An 18,923-nucleotide genomic window follows, 5' to 3' on the forward strand; every position below is an offset into this window, starting at 1 on the left:
TACTTTATCCAATTACTGACTCAATCGTAAGATCCCATGAAATTTCTCCCTTTATGATTATTTTGTTAGTCATCTTGTTTATTTATAATATATTTATTAACATGCTTACATCATAGTATTGTTATTTTTTGAACTTAAATAACTGCTTAGATGTAAGTTTGTTTTTACAAATAAATTATCAGTATGGTTAGTATGGAAGGCTTAAATAATTTTAAGACTCGACCAACAATTCCAATTACTTATAATTATAATAATTTTCTAAGGCAATAAAAAATATATGTTTTCACGTTTTTACAGAGTTATATTTAGAGCATGAATAACTAAAATTATTGCACAAAATTCCAATTTATAAAATGGATATTTTGTTATTTATTTTATTACTGTTATTAAATTTAAAATTCAAGTGAAAAAAAAATTATTTTTATGAAGAAAGTAATCAGTTTTGTGTAAAAAAAATTTATAAACTGTTTCGAGACCTATTATTCAATAGAGATTCAATTTTATTGCTGTTATTATAATTGAAAGCCAAAAATATATACCTTATATTATTTTTTAAATGTATAGTCTAGCAAAAATAATTATAAGGTAAATTGGTGAAATTATGCTTGACTTATTTTAGCTTGTACAAATTTTTGTTGTGACCTCAGGAGTTTTTTTGACGTCTCAATTTTTGAATAAATCATCTGAACTCAAATTCAGATTATAGTTAATTTTTTTCTTTCATTATGTTCAACTTTTGAAACCTTTATTATCATCAAAAAATTGAAGCTGCATTCATTTTTCGATTTTTCTTAATCAATAACATACGAGTTTGAAAATTATTTGAAAAATTATTATTATTTGAAAAATTATTTTAAAATCACAACTTTTGAGTCTTTTACGAAGGTTCGAAATAACGAAAAAAATTGAACCCTACTTGTAAATATTTAATGAAATGTCCTGAACATTTCCACAGTATACGCATATGCTAAAAATTTGTTGAGTGAACGTGGATTAAATCCGAAGTAAATTTGGAGTGAATGTGGAGGTAATAATTGCGTATTTATTTAATCCCCTTGAAGTAAAATTCACTCCGAAAGGGAGTTTATTTAAATATGGAAACTCCGGCTCGCAGTGAAATTAACTCTAATGAGTATTTATTTGGATATTAAAACACTGAATCGGAATGAATCCGAATTTAAAAACAAAATCCAGATCAATCTGAAATCACTCCGCCGAAAAAACAAACTCTGTATGCGGAGTGGTTTTTTCTAAAGCTTCGGAACCCTGAGTGACGGATTGAAACCGGACTTAAATAAAATTCGTAATCACTCCCTATTTTTTAAAGTGCGTATATTTAATAACGACAAGAGTATAAATAAATTCAAGTTCATAATGTGATATCAATTTAATGAATAACATGAATCTATCAGAAAATTGATTTAATACATACTTGTGATATTGTCTCTTAATATAGACTTGATATTAGAACCCGTTGGTTTATTTATTTTTGTCGGTTTTTATTTAATAGCCAGAAGCGCCAATAAGAATAATAAAAAAAGAGAGGGAAAAATAAAAGATAAGTCTATTGGAAGCTGGGGGTAAATCATAATTCTCGATCTTTTATTCAATTCCCCGCACCGACATTAGCATACATATGAGAGCAAAACAATCGTCGTTGCAAAGATCCCCCGACATTGATAACGCCTCTTTTCTGGACCAAGCGTAGATCGTATTCATAAAATCATGAAATTCCATGTTTATTCAATATAAAATAAGTATTGTAAATATACATGTATATATCATTTATATATCTATATATGCACACAACAAGATAATAACAAAAAGACAGAGACTTATTATTTTTTCAGACGTTACTTGTATTACATCGTTTTGTCTGTTATCTAAACTCAGGGTCACGGCCATAAGTTATATTACAGTTTGTCAAAGAAAACCATTTTTATTTAATGCCAATTCATTTTAATTAATTCTTTGTCTTATTTGATTTATAAAATAATCTAATTTTTATTATCATTATTATTTTTTTTTTTTTCAAGGATGTGATGCTGAGTCTGATGAGGGTGGAAGTAAGAGAAGAAGAAGTCGGACGAATTTCAATAGTTGGCAACTTGAAGAACTTGAACATGCATTCTTGGCGAGCCATTATCCAGACGTTTTTATGCGCGAAGCGTTGGCTGTTAGACTGGACTTAAAAGAAAGCCGAGTAGCTGTAAGTAAAAGTTTTTTTATTTGGTTTTTATTACACTTCATTTATTATCTACTGTGAACTACAATAAGAACAAATTACTTATTTAATTAGATTGACGGAAATATTTTTTTAATTCTTATGCAAAACCGTGTATTCTATTAATAGCAGTGTTATTTGCATTATTACCCAATAAAAAAATCGTTCTATCAGTTGACCTTGCAGGCCAACCCCAAAACTTCCCGCTGTTTTCGAGCTCTTTGAGCTCGAAAAAATTGTTGTAGATACATTTTCGAGTTCGAAAATACTTTTGCATGCCGTTGTTTTCGAGAAAAAAAAACCGTTTCTACCATTTTTTCTTCAATGATATGTCAAACGAATTGACCGATTGAGACGGTTAAGGTGATAATCGACGCGCTTTATTGAGTTTCAAAATATTCAGATTTTGGAATTGATTTATATAGTCGTTTTTGAGAAATTTCGAAAAAACTAAAAAAAAAGTTTGTTTTAATTCTTTCGTTAACGGTTTCTCTTGAACGAATGAACCGATTTTGATGGTTGAGGTGGCATTCGACGCGACTTATGAAGTTTTAGAGCTGATTAGATTTTGGAATCAACCCATCGAGTACATTAAAAGTTATCTAAAAAAAGCATTTTTGAAAAAAATGTTATTTTTGGAATATCTCCAAACGTACCCTACCGATCAAGCTCAATTTTTCACAGCTTTTAGTTATTAACAAGCCGCGTCGAATGACATCTTGACAATCAAAATCGGTTCATTCGTTCAAAAGTTACAGATATTTACATACTTACATACATACATGCGTACATACATACATACATACATACATACATACATACACTCGGACATCATCTTGAATTTAGTCAGAATAGCTTCCTAGAACCTCAAAACGTCAAGATCTCTTAGAAATTCGATTTTCGGAAATCGGACCGAAATTAATAACTTCCTGAATTTTTGAAAATTTTCTATTTTCTTAGCGGGAAGTTAAAAAACAGTATAAGCCCACGCAATTACAATGTTAAGGTTTTCGATGCTAAATTTAACCACGAAAATGGTGTTTAAATATCACTGGTAAGTGGTGTTGAAATATTTTTCGGTGTCAAGCTGTAATAAAAAAGTAGTTGTATTTTTGAAGAATCATACTGTGAAAAATTTTTGATGTGAAAATGTTCTCCAAGAACTTTACCTGGACTGCTCGGTGTGAATTGACGGTGTGAAATACCCCCCCCCCCCCTCTCCTACTATTTGTTTCTGTTTTATAGATCTTAAAATACTTATACTCACACCCTTATACTTCGATCGAAGTTAATTTACCCCGCATGTACACCGTTTTAACATCTGTTGGATAACACCGCTTAGTACCACTTCATCGGTGTGAGTTGAGTTAAACACCACTTTTTTACGGTATATACTCTTAGAAAGCTATACATTGAAAAAAAAAAAGTACTTTTATTAGAAGTTTATTTTTTATATTTATATGAAAATATAAAAATGGTTACTACAGCAGCTTTAGTGTTGTGATATAGCCATTTCAATTGTAAAAAGGAATAACCACAAATTGGAGTGAAAAAGAACAACATTAAATTATAGTAATCTCGACCACAATGTCATGGCTATCAAAACCACAACGAAATAGTTCAATTTACTGCAGTATGTAATAATGGCAACTTCTTCTGGAGTTGGTGCACTACAATGTTGATAAACGTATCATATTGAATATGCTAGATATCAAATTTAAACTTCAAATTGTAAAATTATACATAACCTATATAATATAAATACAACTGTGATATAAATAATCCCAGAAAATCATCATTTGTTTCAGTTATTTACAAACTGAGAAAAAAAATAATTTTTATGGAAGTTAGATTTTTTCGAGAGTAAACCGATGAAAATTATTGTTCTATTAAAAATACACGTCTAACTTGAAGAATAATAGTATCCTCTTAACAAAAGGAAATGGAAATTTATTGACATGGTTTGGAAAAAAATCAGATGAGTATATGTTGAACTTAAATCTGATTTTTTCGATTAAAAAAATTTTTTTGCATTTTTTAAAGCATAAATCTATTAAATTAAAAATTTTTGGTAGCATAAAATCTTGTATGCTACTATAAAGTGGTGTTAAAATGAACTTACACCGTTCTAGCGGCACTACTTAGCGTTGTTATTCAACGAATGTTAAAACGGTGTACATGCGGAGTAAATTAACTCCGATCGGAGTATGAGGGTGGGAATATAAGTAATTGAGATGAAAACAATTTTATTACCGATGATAAAAAATGTTTCTTTTATAGAGCTGAACGAATTGGATAAATGTTTGATCACTCATCAAATAGAATATTTAGGAACAGTATTACCATTACTTTTGATACCTCTGATATTTCTCATAAGTTAATGACGGTTAAAGATAATAAATTAATAATTGAAAATTTTATTTTATTTTTCTCGCTGATTTAGTTTGGAAAGAGACTTGAATCACAAAAACCTGTTTCTCATATTTTATACAATAAAATTAAGATGTTATTGTGATAAAATATTCTTCGAATTTTTCCATAAATTGGTTGATCTGTCGTATTATTAAATTTCGAAACAATAAAAAAAATTTTTCTGATATTTAAAAAAATGCTTCTGTTCTTCATCTCTGCATGACATCAGGAAAAATTTCAACACCGCCTATACTGTAAAAAATTGAAAGTGATCATGAATTTTATTTCCACCCGAATTCACTCCGTCACTCGGAGCTCCAGAGTTTAAAAAAAAATTAGCGTGGAACTATTACAGTCAGTGTAGGAATAAAGTAGAATGTTTCTAATAGTTATTTTATCTCTAAGTGAATCACTTACAAGAAAAAATTTTACTATCAAAATCAGTACTAATCTAGGGTAAAAAACAAAAAAATGATTAACTGAGCGTGTTAAGAGTAATTGATTTTTAAGAGCTTTTCTCAAAAATGCAACTTAAGAAAAAAGAGAAAATTTTTTTTAAATAGTTCAAAAATTAAATTTGTTTCTGAATCAACTCTGTTAACTACTGTAAGATTTATTAACTCAGAAAAAATAAACGGATTAAATTTATTTGAATTATGTGAGAAAAATGACTATGAGAGATAGTAAAAGTCGGACGGTTTGAATGCTTGATATTTTTTCATTGGAACAGGAAATAAAAATGAAATAGTACCTGGTGAATTTTCAAGTGCAATAACTTTTATTTTACGCCACTCCTACAAACAAATCTTATATATAAAAATAGTGAAGGATTTTGTTTTATTTTTACAGGATCTTCAGTCTCATATAACGTTACCTAAAGTACATAATTTTGAAATTTCACTCTTTCGGAACCGTGTTAATAAAAGCTTTAAATTTTACAATATTTCTCTAAGATAGATTTACATTAATGTTAATATTTTAACATTTCGATTAATGAAATTAATGTCTTGCCATTAGTATAGTTTCGTAAATTAAACAATTTGGCACTTGAACAATTTCGCTTAATCTGCAGTAGACTAGGTCTTAGATCTCGCCAGTTAATTGAGATAGTTAAATGTAGTTAAAAAGCTACGTTCACTGTGACTCTAAAAACAGGACACTTAGCTAACAGTAAATTATCATAGTTTGGATGTTAATTAGGGGCGGGAGGGGAAAAACGGGGTATTTAAGGTCATATCAAGTTTTCGAGGACTGAAATACATTAAATCTTTTTTTTAATGATATTCAAAGTAAATAGAAAAAAATTTCAGTTACCATTAAAAAAAATTTTTCATTTTTGCGGACAAAATAGGGTACCCTCTCAGAAAGATAAAAAAAAAATTTCTGGATTTTAAATGAATTTGATTAATTCAACTTTTTTGCAAGTAATTCACATAAAGAAAAATTATATTTTTCATGGTTATTGAGTACAAAAGAAGAAAAACACATTTTTAATAGTTTTTATCATAAAACATAAGTCATTAATATTTTTCAACTGAAAATTGATTTTTGAAAAAGTTTAACAAAAAAAATTCAAAATAACGCTCAATTATATTTATAGAAGTAATTTTGGAATGTTTCAAAACCATTGAAAAATAAAATTTTTTTGTTATCAAATTTTGGGGGTACCCCGTTTTGCCCCCTTCCCTTATATAAGTGTTGAATTTTTCACACTTGGGTTTTAGACATTTATACCATAAAAAATTTGCGGAGTAAATATGAAGTAAATCCGGAATGGATGACTTTAGTTAATCCGTTCGGAGTGAATCCGGATTTTTAAAAAATTCATATCACTCCGCTGAAAAACAAATTCCCTATTTACTCAGTATGTTGAGTGATTTTTTTTTAAACTCCGGAACTCCGAGTGACGGAGTGAATTTCGATTGAATTAAAATCCATAATCACTCGGAATTCACTCCCAATTTTTTACAGAACTTTTTGAAGTTATAATTTCCAAAGTACGATTTCATAAGTTCAAATTACCAGAATTAAAACTTAAGAGATCATTAAACAGCTTCTTATTAATTTACCAAGTAAATGTATCTTTCAGTGTAATCCAATTAGTAATCAAGTCTTCAATACTCTCAGGATTAAAATTTAATTACCACGTTAAAACTTAAATATAACGAATAAATTAAATTTTTTACTTACTGGGATTTTTAAAACTTTGTTTGAAAGTACTAAATATCAGATCTTTAGGATAAATTTTCATATTATTTTGATTGAGTTAAAATTTTTGGCATCTGTAACAATATTATGCAGTAAATTTTCAATGAAAATTTCAAGATAAATCTTGACTTTAAATACTTAATAAGAAAAAAATTTTGGCATCAGGTATAATCTCCAACAATATTTTGACACTTAAATGATGTATTGACATTTTATGCTCATTAACAATATGTAAAAGGGAATATATAAAGTAGAGAAAAGTTAGATCGGTCGATGAGATAAGCAGTGATTTTATAAAGGACTAGATTGTAGTGTTCAAAACTAAAAGACCCTATATAACTCGTACATTAGTATACTGAGACTGATATGAACAGACGTTCGGGGGTGCGACGACACTCGGCTTCTGACCGTTCGACCCTTAACCTCGGTCTCCTTTTTTTTCGCCTATCTCCATTGCTCATTCTCTCCTGGGGGTAGTTGGTCCATCTGCTCGACGGGTGGCTGAAGTGGCTATAGTGTAGTGTGGTTGGTCATATATACCTTAGAAAAACGCGACCAAATGGATTCGAGGGTGTTCAAGTGGAAAAGGTCCATCCGGATTTGATGCTGCTACGATAATACTGCAGATCGAATAAATTCGATAGAGACCTTTAGCCCCTCGAGTTACTTTTTTTTTGACTCACTGAACAACCGCAATTACACATTGGAGATTTTTAAACTTGATATGTTTAATCAAATTACCCTCAACTTTACCAATACAAACTTTTTAAATAAATAAAGTATCTTATTCTACTTGTTCTATGTTTTTACTACATTATAAACTCAACAATTTTACTATCAGTAAATCCACATCCTATAATTGCGAATAATACCTATATTATTACACAAAATAGCTCTTAACTCTTTATATACTTATTTACTTTTAACTCTTTCTCTCCCGTAAGATATATAAATAATAACTTAAAAAAATAAATAAAAACAATATAAACGTATTTGATTGCTTGTGATTTAAAGCAACATGAGCATGATGACACGATGGTAAATTTTCAACGCAGAAATGAGATGAAAACATATATATAGATATACAATATAACAGAGCGGCCCTCAATTTCACGGCCGGCCGGGCGAGGTTTTATTTTATTGCATATATACATATGGACATACAATATACTTAAGCATTATTAGCATTAGTATTTGTGTAATGCACTCATATTATATTATTTTCTTATTGCTTTAACAAGACTCGTAGTCGGCAGTCCAACATACGCTAGTGGGTATTTATATTTATGTCATTAGACACGGTTTGGGAAGCTGAAGAATAATGTCCATAGATAATGTGTCAAGTTGGATTGATAAAAGCTTATTCCAATGCAGAGGGGTTGGTTAAATGAGAAATATATATATAGATATAGATATAATATAAAGAATACTTTGGTGAAGAACAACTGATGATCATGAACGTAACCCGATTGGTTTGTCACGAATGTTATATGTGGTGACATGTTGCCTTATGTGACTTGTTTTCTGTTAAGAACTGTCTTATCTTCATCAACACGTATCTAGATTAGATAGGAAACACATGGACTGATCTTTCAGAGAGATATTTCCGATGAGGACATAATAAACTCTGGTTTTGTTGTACAATAAATCAGGAGTTGCACAGCCAGAGCTGGCGAACGTTAATTTAGATGTCCAGTTTGTAGTAAAAAAAAGGTTGTAAGGCTAACGCATTTTGAGCTATGGATTAAATGGTTTTATGGGGTAGTTTTAAGAAAAGAAATACACATGAGAGTGAGGTTGTGTATCGATCGTTTAGTTCGCGTGAGACTTGCGCTGCTGCTACTACTCCTTACACTCGGCTACGGCCATACGACCAACCCTCTCTTACAACTAATGTCTTCATTTATTTTTTTTTCGTCCATAACCATTTCCTTCGTGTTTTATTTCACTCTCTTGCACTGAAGTAATCAACACTTTTTGCGTGTGCGCAGGTTAAAGACTCTTAAGCTACTTTAAATGATACCTGTCATTGATTATTATTCATCATCATCTTAAATATATTACATAGTAGAAAACGTTTTCCAATTATATAAAAAAAAATTTGTTAAATATTTAACATCTTTTTGGGGTGTGCTGTCAACTGATCCCAACAATTTTATACCACGACAAGTGATCCCTACAAATTGATCCCACTGACATCTGATCTCATCAACATACGGTTTAAAATGATGAAACTAAAGATTTTGAAGATGATGATAATGAAAGTTATAAAGATCTTGATGAAACTAATTAATTAGAAGATCAGTTGTCAGTTGGATCTAGTCTGTGGGATCGATTGTCGTGTGATCACTTGTCGAGAATCAGTTGTTTGGGATCAGTTGTCATGGAACCTTTTTTGGGTATTTATTTAGAAGTGGGGCTCACACATGTTTCAAATAGCAAAAATCCTATTGTAGACAAATTGCATTAAAACCAATTTGATCAGTAAGCATTTGTCGGCAGATTGATGATATATTTACTTAATTGAGTGTTCAGCAAGTATCAATATTCAAATGTTTATACGCTAGGAATAAAATATGCTTAATTTCAAGATGATCTTTCAAATTTTTTAGTTCCGTGCTATACTGCACTATATTCAACATGATTTCCTTATTTTTCTATGTATTGACTCATAAGTCAATCATCAAAGCTTAAGTCATATGTCTATGTCCCATAATAGGTAGTAGTTTCGTCCCGAGTACGTCAACCGGCTCATCAGCAAGGCTATGTTAATATACTCTTGCCTTGGACTAAACCTTATACTAGTACGCACCGAGCTAAAGCCTTGTCGCGGGCTTCGCCCAACACTGTACTAGTAAAGGGAGGCGGATACTATCAAAACTACTTGCATCCAAATGTTAGGTAGGCTGTTATACACTGTAAAAGTGATGAAACAACAAAAATATGCCAATTTTCAAGTATTTCAAGAATTTTAGAATTATTGTAGCTCTTAGATCAACCTTTAAAACTCCACTGTCAGTCTTATGGTATTATATAAAAGTTATGATTATATATTTAAAAATTTATTTTAAAAATTTTGAAAAATTTCATTATATTTTCATCAATTTTTTATACTTGAGGTGCAAGGTTGAATAGGTATCATATGTATCATAAACATCATATGTATCATATGTAGCAAAAACCAAAATACATACAAAACATTTAATCCGCAGTGTAGCTAAACATGTGGTAGAAGTTTATTTATGGATATTTAAAGTGTACGCACTTGGAACTTGAAAAAATGTCTGAAGCCACACATCTAAACAATAACCCAAATTTCAAGATTTCTTTTTGTTAAAATAATATAAAAATTTGTGTAAATTTTTTTCACACATGATTTTTGTTAATTTCGATGATGAATTTTTTACTGTAAGAATAAAACTTATGATTTGCTACATACACTGTAAAAAGAGCGGTGTTAAAAATGAATTCATTTTAACACCGGGCGGAGTTAAAATGAAATTACACCGGTGTAGGAGGCGCAATTCGGCAGTGTTAAAATACCGGTATTAAACCAGTGTAAAAACGGAGTAATATCGGTGTAAAAGCAAGGTAAACTGCGTCCGCTTGAAGTATTAACTTTAAAGATTATAAAACACAAAAAATGTCAGTTCTTGATGAAAATTAATAAAAAATATCATTTATTAACAAGTATAGTGATGATAAGTAAAAATATTCACAAAGTAAAATATTTTAACACCGTTAAAGAATATTTACACTGGCGGTGGCGTTATTTTAACACCGGGGAATTTTTTTAACATCGGTACAGAATGTTTACACCGGCGGTGACGTTATTTTCACACCGCTTTCGGTGTTGAAATTTAACACCGCCGATTTTAACACCTACACCACTTGGACTTACCCCGATGATTTTTTACAGTGTAGCACAATAAAGTTATTATAATAAATTAATTAAAATTGTTTGTTTACTGTTCAGGTATGGTTTCAAAATCGTAGAGCTAAATGGAGAAAAAAAGAGCACACAAAAAAAGGACCAGGTAGACCAGCGCATAATGCACACCCGCAGAGCTGTAGTGGTGAACCAATTCCACCGGAAGAGTTGAGAAGAAAAGAACGTGAAAGGCGGCAAAAGAAACTCTTAAAGACTCTTGAACGTCAGCAACGAAAACTTGCAGCCAAGGTACATCTAAAAACTTTAAAGGACTTTAAACTTGTTAATTTATTTTTATCTCTTCCTTTTCTTACATTCAAACTCACTCTCAGATTTTCATGATTACGAATAAGAAATAAAACTTTAATAACAAACGTCGTTTTTTTTTCTGTTTCTCTGAATATTCAGGGTATCACGGTGGACTTGTCGACGTTACGAGCTGAGTGGGAATCACGGAGCGCGGCGAACGCCAGCGGAAATCCACTGAGTGGACATTTAAGTGGTTCATTTGGTCATTTGGGCAGTTTAAATGACGGTAGCAGTGTATCAGGATCGGGTAACGACGCTAACGAAGAGATTGACGTTGTTGGTGGATTAGATTCATGCAGCGACACTGAGAGTGAGCGGATGGATTCAGCAGCTGATGGCTCGATTGATGGTGAAAGTTATCCGAGGCTTAGTGACCAGAACGAGCCATCATTAATGAGAATAACAACGGCAACAACACATTTATTAAATGAACATCAGCGTTCTAATGGAGCACTTAATCTCAATCTAGACTTAAATCATCAGCAGGGTATTCGTCACTGGGGTTTAAGTCTTCTAGAACGACGGAGAGAATTGGGTAATTTAAGTACCAATGGTGGTCGTCGTTCGACAGACAGTCCACGTGGTTGTTTAAGTTTAACTCGAGGGCAGGTAGTTGACGCTAATAATGACGATGAAGTTCAAAGTGGTAGTATTGACTTGTCAGTTAAACGACGTAGATTGAATCCCTTTTCAATAGACAGTTTATTAGGCAATAATAATGATAATAATAATACACGAACAAGTACATCACTCAGGTGCGAACAAAATCGTTCATCAACATCTTCTTCAACTTTGTCAAATGGCAGACAGTCAACCTCACCAACTTCACCTTCTGTGTCTGTAACAACTTCACCCTCAACGACGTAGTCCCGCCGTCTTGTAATAAATTTTAAATTATGTAAACAAACAAGTGATCAACGACAAAGATTGGAGACTGAATAATTATTATTATTAGTTATAACTTTTTTTTTACCTTACTAGTTGGTGATTTATATGAAAATATAATGATTTAATTTAAATATCATCAAATTGACATATCTAAAGAGTAAATTTAAAAGTAAACAGGTGGATTTAGAAACCATTGAGTCTATTATTACTTTTCATATAAATCATTCTGGGTAATTATGCGGTTTTACGGCTCCACACAATTCGAAGTTTTGAAATATTAATAGCCATAATATCGGAATAAATAAACTAGATCTGTTTAGTTTGACGGCGGATTGATGAAAATTAGGTTGATGTCAAAATTACAAATAACGGCTAAAACATGTATTTTTACCGACTGCAAAAAAAGGGCCAATTAATCGTCATTTTTGTCAAATTCACTTAGTAAATAATTTTCAATAATAATATAATTTATTTTTTGCCGTAAAATGGCCAGTGGAGTGGAGAAATAATTTATCTAAAGTTTACTAAATAAATTTTAAGCTTTGAATAAGTTTTAATTGACATAGTTCAGTTATTTTGGTCACTGTACAACTCCATAGCATGTAAGTAGATGCAGCAGGATACGCTACTATCCGTCTCAAGTTATTACCGGGCTAATGCATTGAAGATCACAACAGTGTTTTGGCTCCGCTCGTACTTGTATAGGGATGGTCCAAAGCAGAGTACGTTAACATCAGCCATACTGATAAGACCGTTGGCGTACTCGGGACGAAACTATCAATTTTCATGATAGTTATGGCACTTTAAAAATTTTTCTTACTTTCAGTAATTGATTTACAAATCAATTCACTCTGAATTAATGTTCTATGTCACATTGTGCATATCGACAAATAAAAACTTTGAGATCGAGCAAGTATTAAATCAAATTTGGATGAAAGTATAAAGAATATCTATAAATTCTGATTAATAACATTTTTAAATAAAAGAATTGCAAGTTTTATAAAAAAAAAAAAGAAAAAGCAACGATTTTGGTATAAAATCCGCCGGGACTAGCCAATAAAATTTGTTTTACAGCGATACGTATAAAATTAAATAATTGCTAGTTAAAAATCGGTTGAGCCACACTTGTGCATAATTGCAAAAAATTAACATCGTTATGATTGCAATTTGTGGTATGAAATATTTAAAATTTTATTCTACATATTGCTGTTATGACTTTATGGCAGTACAAACGTAAAATTTTATTTTTATCAAATAATGAATTAATTTAAATGGCTATAAATATTTTTCTTACTTTTAGTAGTTGACTTACAGATCAATTTTTCCAGAATTAATGTTCTATGTCACATTCTGCGTATTGGCAAATGAAAATTTTGAGATTGAACAAGTATTAAGTAAAATTCGGTCGAAAATATAAAAAATACGTATAAATTAATGTTTCCATATCATTTTTAAATACAGGAAACGCAGCTTTTGTGAAGAAAAAAAATTTTTATATTAAATCTGTCGGTACGTACTCGCTGATAAAATTTATTCAATACGATACGTATGAAATTGGATAATTGCTGGTTAAAAATAAGTGGAGCCGCACGTTTGCATAATTGCCTCATTTTGTCAACTAGTTATAGTTTTATCGACATGTAAGTGTGCAATAATAGAGAAAGAATGAATGAGTCAAGAGTTTATTAATTTAAAATAAATTTATGAATTATAAGATTTAAATCTTTCAAGTATAATTAAATATATATAATAATAATTATATATTAATGATAATATTAATGATAATGAAAGTAAGAGGAAAAAAAATAACAAACGACGACAAATTGTATTTATAATGTAAATAGTAATTTAATTTAATTTTCGTAATGAAATAAAAATGTTCATGTATTTAGTGCATGGATTTATTATAATGCGAGGCATAATTATTTAAAGCAATAGAACAAAATAAAAACACATTTGCCTGTTTTAATAAAGAAATGATAAATTTTTTGTCATTTTATATTTATTAGTGAGGGTGATTTAAATTAAAAAAAAATAACATTAATAATAAAACAGTAAAAATGTGTAAAGTTGATAATTATTAAATGTGCATTATAAAATTAAATTTTTTTGATTTTAAATTCAAAAGATGCCATAAAAAAATCAAGGACATAAAAAAAGATAATTTATCATTATATCCGTTATAAATATATTAATTTATTCTCAAGAAAAAAATTAAATGAAACTTAAAAAAAAATTAACTTGTGTCTCTCTTATTATTTACCTAATTGTCCTTTTTTATTAAGGGGAACCACTAAGTGATCGCCTGGAAAAAAGATAAATTTTGGGAATTTTGTTAAAGAAAACTACTGCATAGAATGTTTTAATGTTCTAAGGATATAATTGTGGATATATAATTACAAGATGAAAATTTTGGACCAAAAAATTCAAAATTCAGTGAGTTACTCACAATCTCCCAAGGCTCAAAAAATAAGTCCCCCCACTGCAGTGATAGCGTTTTTTACAGTGCATGAAATCAAAAAAGCTAGAAAGTTCATCAAACTTGAAGGTATTTCCTGTACTATGACCCTCGGGCTGAGAAAAAAATTTTAATTTAAAAAAATGGCGGGGTTTTTAAAAAAATTCAAATTTCACGCGAAATTTGATGATTTTTGATCTGCCAAAATTACATATTTGATTAGATTGGAAACTGGAGGTTCATGGTACGCAGAAACATATAAAAGAATCTCCAAATAACTGCAGTAATTTTAAAAAATTTTTTTTTGAGAACCGATAAGCGGCTGCTCTTCAGATGGCTGTAATTCAAAAAAACTATTCGAGTTATGCACTTTAAATTATAGTATGTTATTTTTGAGGCTATAAACTATCGAACCATGCGAAAAAAATTTATTTTTTCAAAATTTCACCCTAGTAGTCTTCCTTAAGACTTTTATTTGGTAAGTTAATAGTAAACCAAAATTTATCGGTCATTTGACTCTTGATAATTATATATATATGACTATGCGTATATATATGTATCATATTAATCATATTGGAATAAGGGAAGCAAGGCGAATGTTCATACAAGCGTACAATGAGTCGCTGGGTTGTAATTTACGTCTGGGTTAGAGCGATTGCCATAGAGGTACATCGTCGAGAGTTTACGCGGGTCGTGTGTTGTGACGCCACGACAAAGGCCCATTGTGCTTGAGGCAAAACCGCGCAATAATATTATTAGCCGTATATATTGTACATGAATTTCACATAATATCTCTCGCTTGCTCTTATTGCCCGAAGCGACGGTAAACAGACACTCACACACGGAACACAAGGATCGAGACAAGAGACTAGAGACTAGAGAGAGAAGAACAAGGAAGAGAAGGGCTTTAAAGCACCACCATTCTCTACTCTGTATATATGACCGTATCTTTGTTAAGGACTCAATTACCTTCGCTCCTCGTCTGCTGGCATTCTAGTATCCTCATCCTCATCCTTGCTGATGATGCTTTTGATGAAGAAATAAAAAAAAAATAATAAATTGTTTAACCATCCTATTCTATTGTTCATTTTACACTTCAGTAAAATTACTTTATTATTTTATCATCGCTAATTAATAAAACAAGATATTAATTTTTTAGTATAGACATTATATTTAATATTTAAATGATTCCAGTAAATTATTATTGAAAAATAAGTTTTAAATAATAATTCAATTAACAAGTTGACATGAAAATATTGAATGCATATTAAAAACATCGTTATGACGTTTAAACATAATAAATTTAATTAGCTAATTATCAGAACGAATACTTACATAAATTAACCATTGTAAAAATAAATAACTTGAAATGACAACTTTATTGACTCACTCATACTACAGTGGCATTAAAACTAAAAGATCTTGCTGGTGAACTTTGGAGAAATTTTTTGCTGAAAGCCATTAAATTATTTTCATTTTTAATTTTTATTTCACAATAAATTAAATTATTATATAATTTTCAATAATAAATTTTTTTTTTGTTTAATTAAGTTAAAAATGCAGCTTGAGCTTGAAAATATTGAAACAAAAAAAAAATGAGAGTCAATGACATTTTATATATTCCAGTCTTTACATATTTTTGTCGCTCTCATTATAAAAATATCGGACGGCAATTTATAAAATAACCGTGTGATGAAAATATTGAAATACAATAAAATTTGAATAAAAATGTTGTTTATAATAAAGTGGTAAGTTTTGTTAATTATAATTCATAAATCATTATTGTAGCAGGTGGTTAATTTTAATGAGATGCTCACATATATATTTAATATAAAAGTAATGCCGATTATTCACAACAGCAGGTGAGAAATGTATTTTTTGTGTCTATTTATATGTATAAAAGAATATTAATTATTTTTTGTGTTGTTTTTTGTGTTAAGTTTTTTTTTAAACAGTTTAAAGACGATTTATAACTTGAAGGAGAGGCCGAATGGTTCGTGATCAAAGTTAAGAAGATCCAGTTCGATCTTACAGATGAACGAGCAGATGATGCTCGCGCTGGTTAGGATCGTTGGGGGCTTGTGCGCAGTTATTACAACGGGTCGAAGGTCGCGAGCTCGCATAAACCATTTGTGCTCGATCGACTGTCGATACCAATATTTCCCAGAGGTATCGACTATCTTGAGTTTTGATCTCCGACAGGACCCACTCGGGTGGCACCACCCACATATATGCAGACCGGATTAAATATCCAGTTAAACTGTATTATATATATTATATATACATACATGTATAAGTAACTTATCTAATAATTTAATAAATTGTTTCTCTAAAAATTTCTTTAACTTTTTAAATATTTCACTTTTTAAAAAAATAAGGGAAAGGAAGAGGTCTAGATTTTTTTTTTAAGTAGAAACCGTTAGTTTCCAAAATGAGTCGCTACATTCTTTCTTACATTGACATTAGGAGCAACATGACCCCATCACGTCTTTGAGAAAACAAAAAATTTTTTTTGGGCAAGAAAAAATTGTTCAAGCTGAATTTATAATATCAAGTCAATTGTTTTCTTCTTTAAAATTCAGAAGTTTAAAAATTGTTTAAAAAAAGTTTGTCGTTATGTCACGTTTTGAATTTTGAAATAGTCAACGATTTTCGAACCTTTTTTTAACGATTTTTTTACACGGAAAGTTCTCAATCAAATAATTTTATTAAAACTACACGAAAAGAAAATTATGGGAAGTATTCCTATGTATAATAGGAATGGTTCCCATAATAGTATGGGAATAGCTCCTATACCATTAAGGGAACCGTTCCCATAATGATATGGGAATAGTTCCTATACCAATATGGGAAGCATTCCTATAATATTATGGGAACCGTTCCCATAATATTATAGGAATGGTTCCTATCATAGTATAGGAACTATTCCCATAATGTTAGGGGAATAGTTCCTATAACTCATAGGAATCGTTCCTATATATTATGGGAATGATTCTCATAATATTGTAGGAACCATTCCTATAGTTACAGAAACCATTCCCATAATGGTATGGGTATCATTCCCATAAATTATAGAAACCATTCCCATAATGGTATGGGTATCATTCCCATAATTATAGAAACTATTCCTATAATTATCGGTAACATTCCTATAATTATAGGAACTGCTCCCATAATTTATGGTTGTCATTCCTATACTGGTAAAAAATGAAATTTCACAAAATTATGGGAACCATTCTCATAATTTTCTTTCCGTGTAATGTGATTTATACCTAAAAATAAATTTCCAATCGATAGGACTCAGGTAAGTTCACTTTGCTCAGTGACTAAAGTAAAGTAAAATTATGTATACTGAGAAAAAAATACTATTTTCCAAACAAGAATTTCTTGGTTCAAGAAATCCGTTCAAAATATTTATTTTGTTATTATTAATTATCAATTTCTTGAGAAAAGAGCATCAAATTTATTTTTGTTAATATATGAATTTGATATTATATTATGAGTAAACAAAAGAATAGTTTTACTTGAATTAAATAAAAATTATTTCCTTCAATTCTACGAATTCTTGAGACAAAATTATATATTCTTGACAATTATCAAGAATATATATCCTTGTATCAAGTAAATGTTTTCAATAAAAGTATTTTTTTTTTCAGTGTAAGAAAAATTAAAAGGTTTTAATTTTACAGAAGTCCTTTTTTGCGATTATTAATTTTTTTTCACGGCGGGATTATATTAATACCGAGTATTTATTTGAAGAGTAAAATAAAAGAGACTAGTGAAAAAATTCTCTATTGAAATTTTTTTCTGAAGGCCCCGTCTTACCCCCTTTCCTTTCGCTGTATAACTTTTACTAGCAAACGCATCATTATGCATATATTCGTCGCGTCATATCGATTTCTCGTTCATCGAACTATCGATTCAACTTCTAACAAGTTCAAAGGATTACTTAATCATAATGTGTATGCAAAATACATACATGTATATATAATGAAAGGCCAATAAAAAAGTGAATTTAAAAGAAAAAGTAGAGAGCACGAGTCGATTGGGTGAATGTAATGTAAATTACATTAAAATTTTTTTTTTAATATCCTTCTATACATAATATATTTAAACATAAAATTGCTAAGGATTTTAATGAAAAAAATTAAATGTAAACCGTCAAAATTTCAATATAAATTAAAGAGCAAAATAAATATTAATAAGAAAAAAAAATTAATTTTATTTTAAGTATGTAAAATAGCCTGCAGTAATTTAGCTTCGAATATTGCAGTAGAAAAAAAATTTTTTCATAAACTTTGCAAATCTATCTGACATAAATACCTTAGAAGCTATTAAAATAATTTTTTTTTATTGCGTGCAGTATTCTCATAAAAATGCTAAATATCACTTGAACTCTATAATTTTGTGTCTACAAACACTTTAATGACTTAAATATTATTATAAATAGAAAAAAATCTCGGTAATTATTTTTTAATACGAATCCATTTAAT

General features: G+C 29.8%; 1 protein-coding gene across 1 annotated transcript in view; it reads left to right on the plus strand.

Annotated features, from left to right (window-relative positions):
- LOC103571397 (protein zerknuellt 1) overlaps window positions 1-13,783 on the plus strand; it is a 33,414-nt gene extending 19,631 nt beyond the window's left edge. Inside the window, exons 2-4 of the mRNA XM_008549551.2 lie at window positions 2,037-2,209; window positions 10,821-11,024; window positions 11,184-13,783. Coding sequence (XP_008547773.1) covers window positions 2,037-2,209; window positions 10,821-11,024; window positions 11,184-11,951 — 1,145 coding nt within the window. The 3' untranslated portion in view covers window positions 11,952-13,783. The remainder of the gene's footprint in view (window positions 1-2,036; window positions 2,210-10,820; window positions 11,025-11,183) is intronic.
- Window positions 13,784-18,923: the final 5,140 nt, after the last annotated feature.

The sequence above is a fragment of the Microplitis demolitor genome, chromosome 7 (assembly GCF_026212275.2).
Source record: "Microplitis demolitor isolate Queensland-Clemson2020A chromosome 7, iyMicDemo2.1a, whole genome shotgun sequence".
Taxonomy (NCBI): Eukaryota; Metazoa; Arthropoda; class Insecta; order Hymenoptera; family Braconidae; genus Microplitis; species Microplitis demolitor.